Source organism: Bombus huntii, chromosome 14, assembly GCF_024542735.1.
Source record: "Bombus huntii isolate Logan2020A chromosome 14, iyBomHunt1.1, whole genome shotgun sequence".
In the NCBI taxonomy this organism is placed as follows: Eukaryota; Metazoa; Arthropoda; class Insecta; order Hymenoptera; family Apidae; genus Bombus; species Bombus huntii.
This window is the reverse complement of record NC_066251.1, coordinates 6047793-6060243: the sequence shown is the minus strand read 5'-3', so window position 1 is coordinate 6060243 and position 12451 is coordinate 6047793. Positions and strand designations below refer to the sequence as shown.

At 37.8% G+C, this 12451-nt stretch overlaps 4 protein-coding genes across 8 annotated transcripts in view; 1 reads left to right on the top strand and 3 right to left on the bottom strand.

Annotated features, from left to right (window-relative positions):
* Nucleotides 1–4323, bottom strand: part of LOC126873112 (G protein-activated inward rectifier potassium channel 3-like) — a 45266-nt gene extending 40943 nt beyond the window's left edge. For both annotated transcript variants that reach the window (XM_050633655.1, XM_050633653.1), the window contains exon 1: nucleotides 957–4323. In XM_050633655.1, coding sequence (XP_050489612.1) covers nucleotides 957–1237 — 281 coding nt within the window. In that variant the 5' untranslated portion in view covers nucleotides 1238–4323. The remainder of the gene's footprint in view (nucleotides 1–956) is intronic.
* Nucleotides 4324–5039: 716 nt separating this feature from the next.
* Nucleotides 5040–12451, top strand: part of LOC126873116 (coiled-coil domain-containing protein 137) — a 97418-nt gene continuing 90006 nt past the window's right edge. For 2 of the 4 annotated variants that reach the window (XR_007692310.1, XR_007692309.1), the window contains exons 1-5: nucleotides 5040–5180; nucleotides 5285–7136; nucleotides 8567–8776; nucleotides 8845–9490; nucleotides 9561–9771. Coding sequence is in view for 1 of the 4 variants with exons in the window: in XM_050633668.1 (XP_050489625.1) it covers nucleotides 8700–8776; nucleotides 8845–9490; nucleotides 9561–9770 (933 nt within the window). In the remaining 3 variants the exon portion in view is untranslated. Of the gene's footprint in view, nucleotides 5181–5284; nucleotides 7137–8189; nucleotides 8472–8566; nucleotides 8777–8844; nucleotides 9491–9560; nucleotides 9941–12451 lie in introns of those variants that run through there. The other 2 variants (XM_050633668.1, XR_007692308.1) reach the window with 2 other exon arrangements.
* LOC126873119 (uncharacterized) lies at nucleotides 7249–8048 on the bottom strand. The gene is made up of 2 exons (XM_050633672.1): nucleotides 7889–8048; nucleotides 7249–7717 (listed from the first exon to the last, which is right to left on the bottom strand). The coding sequence occupies exons 1-2, from the start codon at nucleotides 7907–7909 to the stop codon at nucleotides 7331–7333; spliced, it is 408 nt and encodes a 135-aa protein (XP_050489629.1). The 5' UTR covers nucleotides 7910–8048; the 3' UTR covers nucleotides 7249–7330.
* LOC126873117 (BLOC-1-related complex subunit 5) lies at nucleotides 9908–11588 on the bottom strand. The gene is made up of 2 exons (XM_050633669.1): nucleotides 10806–11588; nucleotides 9908–10728 (listed from the first exon to the last, which is right to left on the bottom strand). The coding sequence occupies exons 1-2, from the start codon at nucleotides 11117–11119 to the stop codon at nucleotides 10233–10235; spliced, it is 810 nt and encodes a 269-aa protein (XP_050489626.1). The 5' UTR covers nucleotides 11120–11588; the 3' UTR covers nucleotides 9908–10232.

Sequence of the window (12451 nt, the reverse complement as noted above, 5' to 3'; positions counted from 1 at the left end):
AAGGTATACTTACAGAAAATGGAGAAAAACGGGAATTCTCGGTTTTCTTAGAAACCCCTGCGTTTCCATATTTCGAGTTTGACCAGGAAATACGTATGTGTACCTTCCTTTGAGACACTTGCGATTTTACATTTTTACTGTCAACGTGAATAGGTAGACGTGGTTACAAGTATAACGAACATTGACCAATTGTCGTAAGTTTTGCAATTTTTCGTTAAATTAAGTAATTAAGATAAATATCGTTATTCCTATTTCGCTTAAATAGCTGGTAGAGAACAGTTTAAGTATGTAGGCCCAAGTTCAGTGCCGGATGTATAGATATGTACAAATCTCCGCATATATACGAAAAGATATTTTTAACGTTCTTCGTACTCTTGCAACAATTTCATGCAACGTTGTTTTTCAACTATATCACTCGAGGCGGAACGTAGACACACGTACGAGGAAGAAAAATTAGAAAATTCGTTTGTTCGAGGAAGGGCCTCCTCTTCGAAGCTAATTCAAATTATGAATTAATTTCCTACAAAATTATACACCAACCATAAATAAATACGTATTATCGAAACATTTTAAAACGCATGAACGATACAAAAGTTAAAAAATCCATCTGGTCAGTAGAGGTTCAATTTTTGTCTTCGGACCGGTCCAAGCTATAAATTCCGTTCTGTATTATTTAAAAAATCTCATAAACTAGAATATACACATGGAAAGAAGTTAAGAAGTCCACCTGCTCGGTGGAGCACTACTATTTCCCTTGGAACTGATCCAAGTTACCAACTAATTTCATACATAATATTATCCTTCAGTCGTATAATTTAAATATTCTTACGATATATACACGTTTAACATATATAATAATAAAATCTATAATATAATAATATTAACAATAATGATAGTATAATATATCTGTATATCAGGGAGTAAGAGATAAATAAAAAAGAAATATAGAAAATGACCTGCTCAGTAAAGGGCCGGTCTCCCCCTTGAAGCTGATCCTGCTGAATGTCCTTCTCTGAAAGTTGCTGAGAATGCCGCGTTTCCGCTTCTCGTTGTTGCCTCTTCCAGCCTCGTCCGTGGAGTCATCGCACACTTTTATTGCAACCGCGGTCGTAGGAACCGTCGAGTTCACCAATAACTCGTCCAGTGGCACTGTGTTGTTGTCGGTGGCGATCGTATGTTCGTCCGATTCCTCGTTGGTTCCTTCTTTCGTCAGAGAACCCTTTTCAGTCATGAGCATTTCGTTCAACGATCTCGATTTCCCTCCCGTGTCTCTTTTCTTCTCCTATTCAGAGTTTCTTCGCCAAATTCACCGACGCGATACAAAGAAGAATTTCATGCCGCGTTCGAACAGAATCTCCAGAAACCGTCGGTTCCTCTGTCTAAGCACTGGTTTCCACGATATTCAAAGAGGCCGCAGAGATCTTCGGCGGCTCTGTTGAAACGCCGTATCCCGGAAAAAGTCAAAGAGGCTCTAGAAAGCATCGATCCTTTTGTTAAAGCGCCGAATCTCACAAAGCTCAATGAGGATGATAGAAATTTCCGATTCTTCCGTTTAAACACTGACTCCGCGATATTCAGAGATGCTGCGTGGATCTTTGACTTCTCTGTTGGAACGCTCTGTATAAATTCAAAGAGAATCTAGAAACCATCGGTCCTTGCGCGAAGAGAAATTGAAAATTCAAATCTAGAAATTTCCGGCTCTTTTAATTATCCACGATATTCGAAATTTAGAAATCGACGATCCTTTTGTCAAGGCGATGACTGATCGGCGATCGTGTCGTATCAACGGCGACGAGAATCTTCTTTTTCGAATTTGGAAATCTGTCGAACCACTGGACCCGACCACGTCCGAAACGAATCCAGAAATGGGCAACTCGTTTTACCAATTAATTTTGTCACTTTCGCAAACGTTTCTCGCTTATCCTCTGCCACATCATCGTACGAGAACCTCAGCGAAGATTTAGAGTGACAGATTTTTGAACACCATTGAACGACGAGATACGAGACGGTTGTTATCCGTGATCATGAAGTTTCTAGAATGATTTTTGTCGCCAGCGTGACTGATTCATAGATTGTAAATCGAACGATAATCCGAAACACGTTCCTCAACGACTAGCACCATCGCGTTGTACGTCAATTGAATTTACGATTCGCCACGAACGCCACTCACCTCTTCCCAGCGAAATCATTTCCAGTCATTTTTCTATTTCATAACCATATTTCCTGAGTACGACGTGTATATACAATTTCCTATCGTCAAACCGGTCAGCACCGTCAATTATATTTGTTGGGTATAGAATAGAACCATCGATAACACCATCGTACTGTCGCACAGGTTCGTTGTACAATTACGTTTTAAAGCAACGTTCTTTCATTTGCAATGCAAAACGAACACTTTTTAGATTCACAGTAGTGTCCCGAGTTTCACGGCCACGTTAAAACGTCGTACGATTTCTCGTACAACCGCGACCGTATATACATACGCTATCATTTATTCTCGTCCCGTTTCGTCATCCTTATCACTGTTCCGCATCCGTCGACCACGATCACCATGATAATAAAGTTGCTATTCACATTTGCGTGGAAATATTTTGACGAATAAGAAAGGGAAATTAATTTCCGTTGCCGGCTCTGTGCGATTAAGTTTTGCTGTAGATACTTACATGTGCTGTTCGTCGCAAGTGAACGATGAAACACAGAGAACAAGAACCGTTCCTCGACACGACGATTCTCAGATCGACAAAGTAAGAGAAATTTAATTAACTTGCGTACACCGACTAATGTATCAAGTTTCGAGGATAATGTGCGTAATCGAAGTTTCTTCGACGAAGATAGCACTTTGGCTCGCAACTAACGAAACGAGTAACAAAAGCACTTGAACAACGATTCTCGGCTCGATAAGAGAAAAAGCCTCTAATTTTACTAATTCACTGTCCTACAATGTATTAAGTTTCACTTTGAATAGTTATACAACCGGTCCGAGGTACCTCTTCGTCACGACTCAACGATAGCACGTTGGTTTAGAGCAAACGAAGCGAGCAACAAGCGTATTTGTCCAGTTGTCGGCGTTTCCGTGCGCAGATTGCACGCTATTTCCAGCAACCGGGTACACGGGGCCGGCTCGCGATCATCCTCGTTCCGAGGATCATTCATAATTCTTCGCGACGGGTTCTCCTCTCCTTCTCTGCTCTAACGTTCGCCTAAGCACCGGCAAAGTGTGCACCACGTCCTGCACGCGTTGCATAAGAATTTCCTCGCGAGTCACGCGGTTTCGTATCGACGAACGCGATCGTTTCGCCTTCCTCACGGGTTTTATGATGTTCGAAGTGGATCTAGAAATCCTCCTCGACCACTGGATTACGCGATATTTCAACGAGATATAGAAACGAACAATTTTTCCAACCACTGGATTTTCTATCCGCTGGTCGTACGTTCGAAGTGAATCCGCGAATTGTCGAAGTTTTCGTCAAAATATCGGACAGTCGGATCTTGCTTCTTGATAATGACGATCATTCTTCTAGTTCAGTTGAATTTCACGTTGAAAATAATTTAGAAACAGTACCTCGATGATATTCAAGAATCATCTAGACATCTGTGATCTCTTTTTAGAAGCGCCACAGTGTTGGAAGAAGATCTAGAAATCAACGATCCCTTTTTCCAAGCGCTGCACGTCACTAGTCTTCGGAAAGAATTTAGAACTCGATAATTCGTCTATCCGAGCGACGTTCTAATCGAAAGAGGATCTAGAGATCGACGATTCGTTCTTTTAGACGTGAGATTCCACGATGTTGAAAAAGCACCCAGAGATCGAAAATCCCATCTTCGAGGCGCTGGGTTCCGCGATGTCCGACGCGAGTCCAGAAATTTTCCAGCCTACTATCCAAGTTCAAAGAGGATCGAGAAATCGTCGAGGCGCTGAATTCAGGATCCACGAGCTCGTCGATCAATTCCACAAAGTTCCAAGAACGTTCTCTCCTCTTCGATTCTCCTGTCTGGGTTCCACGATATTCGCCAAGCATCGAAAAATCGTCGATCTGCCTGCCAAAGCGTCGAATTGCACAAAGTCGAAGGAGGATCTAGAAATCATCGATCCCTGCTCTGTCGAGGCACCGAGTTCCAAAAGGTTTCAAGAGCATCCAGAAGTCGTGGATCCTTGCGTGGAGGCGCGTCCGATCGCACGATGTTTCGAACGAACCGGAAAATCGTTCGAAGCGCGAAAGTTAGACGAGGTACGAGGAGGATCTAGAAATCGTGGATCCTCTGTTCGAAGCACTGACCGATCGGTGGCTCGTGGTCGGCGAAAACTCGCTCGGAACCTGTCAACGCGAGAACCACTTCTGAGATTGCGTGCGCCGCGGTATAAGCGAAAATAATCCACGCACACGCGCGCGCGCGGGCGCGCGCGTTTGCACACCCACACTAGCCAAGTAGAATGTGTTTTAAGACGGTGTGGCCGAACGTGTACGCTACTTTACGAGCATTGTTCAATGTGTCACGTGAACGTGTGGAAAGGTAGGCGCGAGCGCGCCTATCAAACTGTGAATGTATATATTTAGATGTGTTTATGCGTGTGTATGTGAGAAAATACGTCACACTGATACGCGTGCCGCATGGAAATAGAGCCGTGTGCGAATGTACTGCTAGTAGAAGAACTTGACATGTGGGCAGAGCTACAGATAAGATTATATGAAGCCGCTCTAGCCAACGTTTTCGACCTGGATTTTTATTGCAATTTTTATATTATTCGTATTGCGTGTAGGTTCGCTTTTCCAAGTTTCGTCGGTGTATTCGTCGTTACGTACAACAATGTGAGATTGAATTCTATTTTGTCGTGCAATAGATAAACTGTGCCACTCAAGGTACGACGAAAATCGAGAAAATATCACCCTCGAGGTTGAAAATTTGCCGAGTATATACGAATTCACCTAATTCCCAAATAGACGGAGTATAATTGACAAGGAGGTTGTTCTATATCCGAAAATAAGTCGGAAACGTGTAGTACAATTTTTTCGTCCGAGGCTTCGTTTCCGAGAAAATGAAATTTTCAAACGGTATATACCGCTGTTTTCTTTAAGACGAGGCCACAAGAGAAAAAGTTGTACTCTACATTTTTATATTTAGAGTAACCTTCGGCCAATCGTCCACCTCTTATCGGTCTACAATCAGCAAAGAATACGTAGGTATACTTAACAAAGTGTACTTAATATACTTGTCAAATGTGATCACCTAATGCATGAAACCTCGAGCGTAATTTTGTTATCCTTCGTTTTATTTCGTTTCACAGAATCCCCTCTGAACTTCTCTTACGCCGCAAACGTTAAAAATATACACAACGAAGCATCATCAACGACGATACAAATGAAATGAAAAAATTGCGATGGAGAGCCACGTCAAAGGCTTAATTCTAGCAGAATATCTTCGACTTTAATCAGGAATTTAGGTCCACGATGTATACGAGTTTCGAGGTTCACGACAGCTTCAGATTGTAGGTTTCTACGTATAAGAGGCGATCCTGGTAGTCGGTGCGTGGGTATTGCTGGCAAGAACAATTGGATTGTTGTAAGAGGATATTTTTATAGCTTTATGCACGGCATTTTTAATACGGATGAATAGGAAATGGGAAGTGGCGGCGAGGGTCGGTAGTGGGAATTCTGGAAAATGGCTTCTATACGCGCAACTCTGAGATTGGCCTTTGTTTGATGACCGGGGAAAATCGGTGGCTGTGAAACCGTTTTGCTTGTTGCAACAAGCAACTTTGCGCGCTCCTATACGCCTCTAGTTAACACGTGCGCTCTCACAGCTACGGGCTTTGTTGATCCGCTACGTTTTCTTGGTAAACAGCTCTAGAAGGAAAGCGTATCGGCGGGAAATTTTTAAATAATATCATGGAAATATAACGCATATTTCGCAAAGAAATCATTCACAGGCTCGATTGTATTTAGTATCTCGCCACCAGCTATTTTCCCCGCTCGTTTACATAATTACTCGCTCACGCTAGCAATGACCCATATCGTTTCCGCTCTATGAACAGTTTCCTCAGTTTCGTTCATTTCTACGATAAAGAGAAATCTCTGGAAATAAATTGGAAATGTTCAGATTGCGATAATCCGGCTAAGTTAATTATAGGAGAAATCGAATGGTGCGTTTGTCGAAGTTCTTCGCTAATTTCCATGCGATTGGCGGCGAAAATAGAAAAAGAAGCGCTATATACGCCTTCTTGTTCGCCAACACGTCAGTACGTGTCACACTACATTCTCCTGACTGGCGTAAGCGGCACAAGTGGCTTTATACATACATATGTATGCAATGTAAATAAGCGTGTACGTAATGTAAGCGGCGCGCAAAAATACCCGTAATACTAAATTATCGGTACAAGCGGTAGCGAACTGCGTTGCCGATAAATCTGCACTTATTTTAATTAATCCCGTTAAAGAACGTGAAAGTCTTGCCACATTGCCAACACCGTGTACCCAGTCGAAGCGTCTTAGGTGCCGATTGGAATTTAATTTAGACGAAAATACAAAGTTATTCGTCCGTGTAACCGTGTTCTGTTTCCTTTTTAACAGACAGTCCAAACAGAATTTATTATCGACGTTGTATCGCCGCTTCTATTATTTCTTTCCTGCTACCTGTTAAATTCGTAAGCGTTATTATATCTCGCATTTTAATCTACGATTTCGAACGGTTGTATAAGTCTTGTGTAAGTCTAAGGTTGTATGAGTCTATTTTATTTTTTGATGGGGAACTGGTTACACGTCCTGGAATCTCATAAACGGAACGAGTTGGATAAATAGCAATAGAAGGCACGAGTCCTCGAGCAAAGATCCACGACTCGAGATGTTCGTTATTTTTGTTGCAATTATAAAGATAAATATTCATCAAGCCGCTTTCGTACACGTGCCGCCATCTGGGGAAATGCAATAAACATTTGCAGATGGCGCTGCGATAGCTTTTAGAATTTGAAGCAGTTCGAATTCGCGGTTTCGTAGTCGGAATAAAGCTTCTTGCGAAAAAAGCACGAGTTATTACGAAACATTAACGAAGTGGTTTGCAATTGTGACAAATTGTTAATCTATAGATAGAAGAAACACATAAGTAACTTTGAAACAACGAAAATTTCCAGGAATAATACATAGGTGTGTAACACTTACGTATATATATGTACATTTATCTTCGTTGTAGCCTATTTCGATTATATAGTAATTGGAAGAGATTCAAAATTGCAAGACGAGATTAATGAATAGCCGATTAAATTAACATAAGGATTTATTGTCTAAAATTTCATCATTTTATATGTACATAGATATATACAGTATTTTATACAGTATTCTTAGTCTTTAGTGATATTTTTAAATCTGAGTTCCATGGAAAGAAACGCTTTCATGTTAGGATCTTGTACTTTGTCGATGATTAATTTTTGCACGTCCACTTCGCTTTCTTCAAGTACCGCGCTTAATTTTTCTGCGTATTGAATCCATACGCAATTTGCGCATCCGGACATACAACAATTTGTGGGTTCTGTCAAGTCGTCTATCGACGAGACACTATTATCTTCGTTCTTTTCTTTTTCTTCGGATGATAACACTGATGGTGTTCCATTGATATATTTTTTGGATATGGAATATATTTGTTGACAATTACATTTTTGGTTTCTGGCAATTGATCGAAAAGGTCGAGCTAGGTTCATTCCTGTTAAGATTCTACCTTGTAGATATAACTAGTTGTAAAAAAAGGAATACGTAATAAGTATTTAATGATAGAATCGATGTTAGTTGTGTAGTTAGCATTAACGATATACAATAAAATGTTTTAATGCGATAAATTATTAAATAAATTTGTAAATGGTTGATCGAAATGTTTAGTAAAACATTGGACATTATCTCCTAACCTCGATGGCCACTGCAACCATAGGCAACAGATAACATAGACTTGTACTTAATGAATTCTTCGTGTCGCACGTTTAAGAGCCCTCTTACGATTTTAATATAACTTTTGACATTACCGACTTGGTAACGAAACGCATCGGCTAAATAAAGAATTCTGTACCTCGTTTGTGTTACAAAATATTATATAAATTGTTAATAAATATTATATAAATTATTATTTAAATTGTGACAAACCAGATGATAGGGGTGGATCATACATTTTATTTTAAACTATAATTTTATAGACTTAATATTCAAAGTAGCTTATTCGCATTCACTTTTCGAGAATCATCGTAGTAATATTCATTCGATACGACGATGCAACGTCTGAATAATAATTACGGTCGAACCGTGTTTCGACTCGTATATACATACATACAACATCCGTTATTATTTAGTACATCACGTCGTGAAATATATTCGCTGTTTCTATCATAATTATGTAATAACTTTCCTTCTATAATCCTCCAATAATCTTTCTTCAATTTAATAATTCGTTGTTCAATTTTTCAGTAGATTAACATATTAAAATATTCTCGTTGATTCGTTAGTATTAAAATAATCAAAACTTAAATTAATCACATTTAGTATAACTGCAACAATGTTATTTTATCTTTATCTACAATTTCTTTTGTTTTTAGTTACATTCTATAATTGAAAATTATAAATTATTCAACATTCTAAATCAAACATAAAGTCGCGCGTTCAAGCAGACGACGCGACGCTACTGTAGCGACCACGTGAAAGCTGTGTCTCGTTGTTTATCGTAGGAAAATGGGTCGGAAAATTCCAGGAAAAAAGCACAGAGGCGTAAAAGATCCTCTTAAGCAACAGGCAAAACGACTGGCAGAGTGAGTTGTGTGTTAGATATGCTTTATTCTCGAATTATTTACATAAGTTAGTGAACTGCCTATTATAGGTTAGAAACAAAGATAAATGCACCGCCAAAAAATGCAGACGAACAAGCTATACCGAAAACTTTAGAAAGAGTAGTGAAATTGAAAGAGGCAGTGAAGTCAGGGAAGATAACCAAAGTCAAGAAAAAGAAAAAGAAGAAAAATGCCCTCATATCTGTTGGCAATAAGTTGTGCTCTAAGCCTTTACATCCAAAGGCTAAACCAGATAAAGTTGTTCCTGTATTTCAACAGAGACCTGGTGAAAGTGAGGATAGATTTTTGCACAGAGTTAACAGGGATACTTACGCCTTTATTAATGAAACTGCCTTTGAGAGGAAATACAGTGTTCAAGTCAATCGAAATCCAAATACAGGAGAGATAGAGGGGCTTTCGAAATGCGAGAAAACTGAGTTAGATAAAATTGACATGTTGAGGTCAAAGCATAAAAATATTAAAAAAAAGAAGAAAAAGAAAGATACTGATGAACCTAAAATGAGTAAGTCAGAGAAGAGGAGAGAGAAATTGAAATCCAAGAAACAAAAACAAATAGAAGAAAAAGTAGATGAATTTGATACTTTTAAAGATCAAGTTAAATTTGGAGAAGTTGCTCATGAACCGCCTCAATTAAAAGTCAGGCCAAAACATGCTGACAATATAAGTACCTTTAAGGTAAAGTTTTTAATACAATGTCCTTTTTAGTTATATAATACTAATAATATTCGCTTATTTTTTGTCACAGCCTGGAAAGAAGAAACTGCTTCTTCATTCAATACTTAAAAAGAGTGAGAAGACAAAAATGGGGACTAAGAAAACAATAGCCATAGATAAATCAGGAAAACGCAAGAATCTACCAGTTGGAGAAAGGAGACAGTTAGAAAAACAGCAAAGTGATATCATAGCAGCATACAGAAGGTTAAAAGCACAACGGTCGGCTGACGTTAACAACTAGGGTATGTAAATAATTAAAAATTATGAAATGTTGTGTTTTTATGTATAAGTTTTTTATATCGATGTATGACTGGGATGCTATGAATCATTTTGTTGTAATCGCGAATTTGTTTATTTTTATTTTAATAAAATGTACAATTCTTTCATAATATATGTATTTTTGAACTTAAACATCACATTCTTTTTATACAATTATACAATTATTAGGGTTAACATGAAAATAGATGTATATATGTATATATATATATATTCTCATAGTCAAGATTTCTGTGCAACACATTTATAGGTACTAAAAATTCTTCCATAGGGACTAGTAATAAAGATTCATTGTTATTAACAAAAGAAACAGAACAAATTTCTAACAGTTCTTGCATTGAGTCAATTCAGATCATCTTTTAGCACCAGTGCAGTGTACTTATAAATTTTCTTAAGCTACTATTCAATATACTCTTTAACATTGATTTTATCCAGTAGTCCATACAAATGGTTCTAATCTATCCTCTACTGGTAAAAGATTGTTCAAAGTTTCAAGGCTCTCCAGAGTTTGATTCAGAAGAGAATGACATTTGGTTAGTTGTTTACTAAGCTCGTGTACTTTGTTCAGTTGTTCAGCAAACTTGGCAAACTTTTTTTGCCTTTCTGTTGTTAAATTAAGTATCTTTGTCACTTCTGGCTCGATGTTGATACATAGAGTAGATTGTTCAGCTGCGATCATTTGAGCATTAGTATTAAGATGATGTTGATACCTAGCACACAGGTTAAACAAACCAATGGGATTGAGTCTTTCCAGCACCTCCGGATCTCTGACACCTGGGGGCAAATTGAGAGTGCCACGCATGATAGGTAGGAACATGGGAATACTTTGTAATTTAACCAGATCAGGATCTTTGTCAGCTGTTGGATCTTGCATAGCTGGTTTCACTACTACTATGTTATGGATTTTATCAGAGGTAGTTTTTCTGTAATTAGAAATTACAAATTTATTATTCAAATAAAATATATTACTGAAAAATAAATTTTTAAGATAATATGTTACCTGTAGCTACTGGAACTTAAACTATTTTTACGTCTAGATATATCTTGCCCACCAAAACTTTTGCCTCTATATAGCTGTGACTGTTTATTTGTCATCTTTGGTGAATCTCCAATAGGTCTATTCACAGTGTAAGATATATATGGTAGATCAGAATCCGAACAAATGCTTGCACCAGGACTGGTACATCTCGGTGGTGTGTCTTCTGGTACTCTTTCACGATTTGGTACACTTTTTCCACGTCTCAATGGTATATTTCTTGTCCTGTTAGCGCTAGCGTTGTGCGTACCACCTTGAGAGCTCTGTTCCGATCCCATCCTATCTGGTTCTTTTAAAATTTTCCTCTAATTCTTTCGTAAAAATCACATTAAATATATACACACTTCTCTAACAATCTACATTAATCTGTCTCCACAATGAAAATTTCGTACGGTTATTTTGTCATTAACGATACAGACAGTTGATGTCAGGAATAATTATATCAATAATCGTCATGTTAGATTTAAGGCCATTTGACGTTGCTCGTTCTTGTATGATGTTTTAATTAACGCCGCGTTCGAAGTGTACATTTTTGTTCATCTCACAATTAAGGAAGTTCATAATAATTAACAATGATAAAAACAATTTTTTCGATGCATAATAAATCTTTGATCGTGCCTTGATTACGTTGTAAAATATTACTTAAATAGTAACAGTATCGAATGTCGCTATAATACAATCACTCCGATATCAGTTTTCCGCTCCTATTGTCAAAAAGTCATTTACTTTCAATCATTGATTGTTCATGCGGCTAGATTTCACGTGTCGTGGCTGTTCTTACGGCGAGGACGCCATCTGTTAAAATTGTTCTCGAAGTTGAAAACACGGAAATTGTTTTTGCTCGATAACATAATTTCCTGACATAATTTTTACGGATAGAATATATAGAAGAATGTAAGTATTATATGTTTTTCTTTTTCTTTTATTTTTGAGCGAATTTCTTTCCATTTTTAATTTTAACAAAATAGTATTTATAAATCAAAAGAGTGATATTTTAAAGAATAAAAGCTGCAGTACATCGAGTACACGATTTTGTTTTCGCTGTATATTTCGAAACTTTATTTAACATTTACTTTATTCTCTGGAAGTTAGTAAGAGCTGTTAACACAAACATACGTTTTATTATCGCTCGGGCAGCGATATATAAATCGCTGGGCCGCTGACACGGTTGATCATCGATTTTATCGGTTCCATTTTCGTATTTCCGACAAGTGTTGCCTAAATCTTTGATAACAGCCAAACACGTTGCAGCTGCCTTATGAATAGATAATAATCCTTTTTTTTCATATCTATTTTTTTTCTACACAAAAAATAGATAAGAGTATTCATCTCCTTTTCGTTAAATATATAAAAAAAAAGATACCCCATTAATATTTCCACGAACCGCAAAATTTATCCTTATCCAAATCAAAGAAATCTTCTAAAAAAGGAAAAAAAAAATTGTCTTATCCTTTTCAACAAAATCTCTACGAGATAATTTAAATATATTGAAAGATTCGCTCCATGGTTTTATTAAACCGTAATATTGGCCGGTATTGCGCAACATGGAAATTTTCACATTCTACTATGGGTGCAACGATCCTTATATACCAGGTTTGGATTTTATCCAG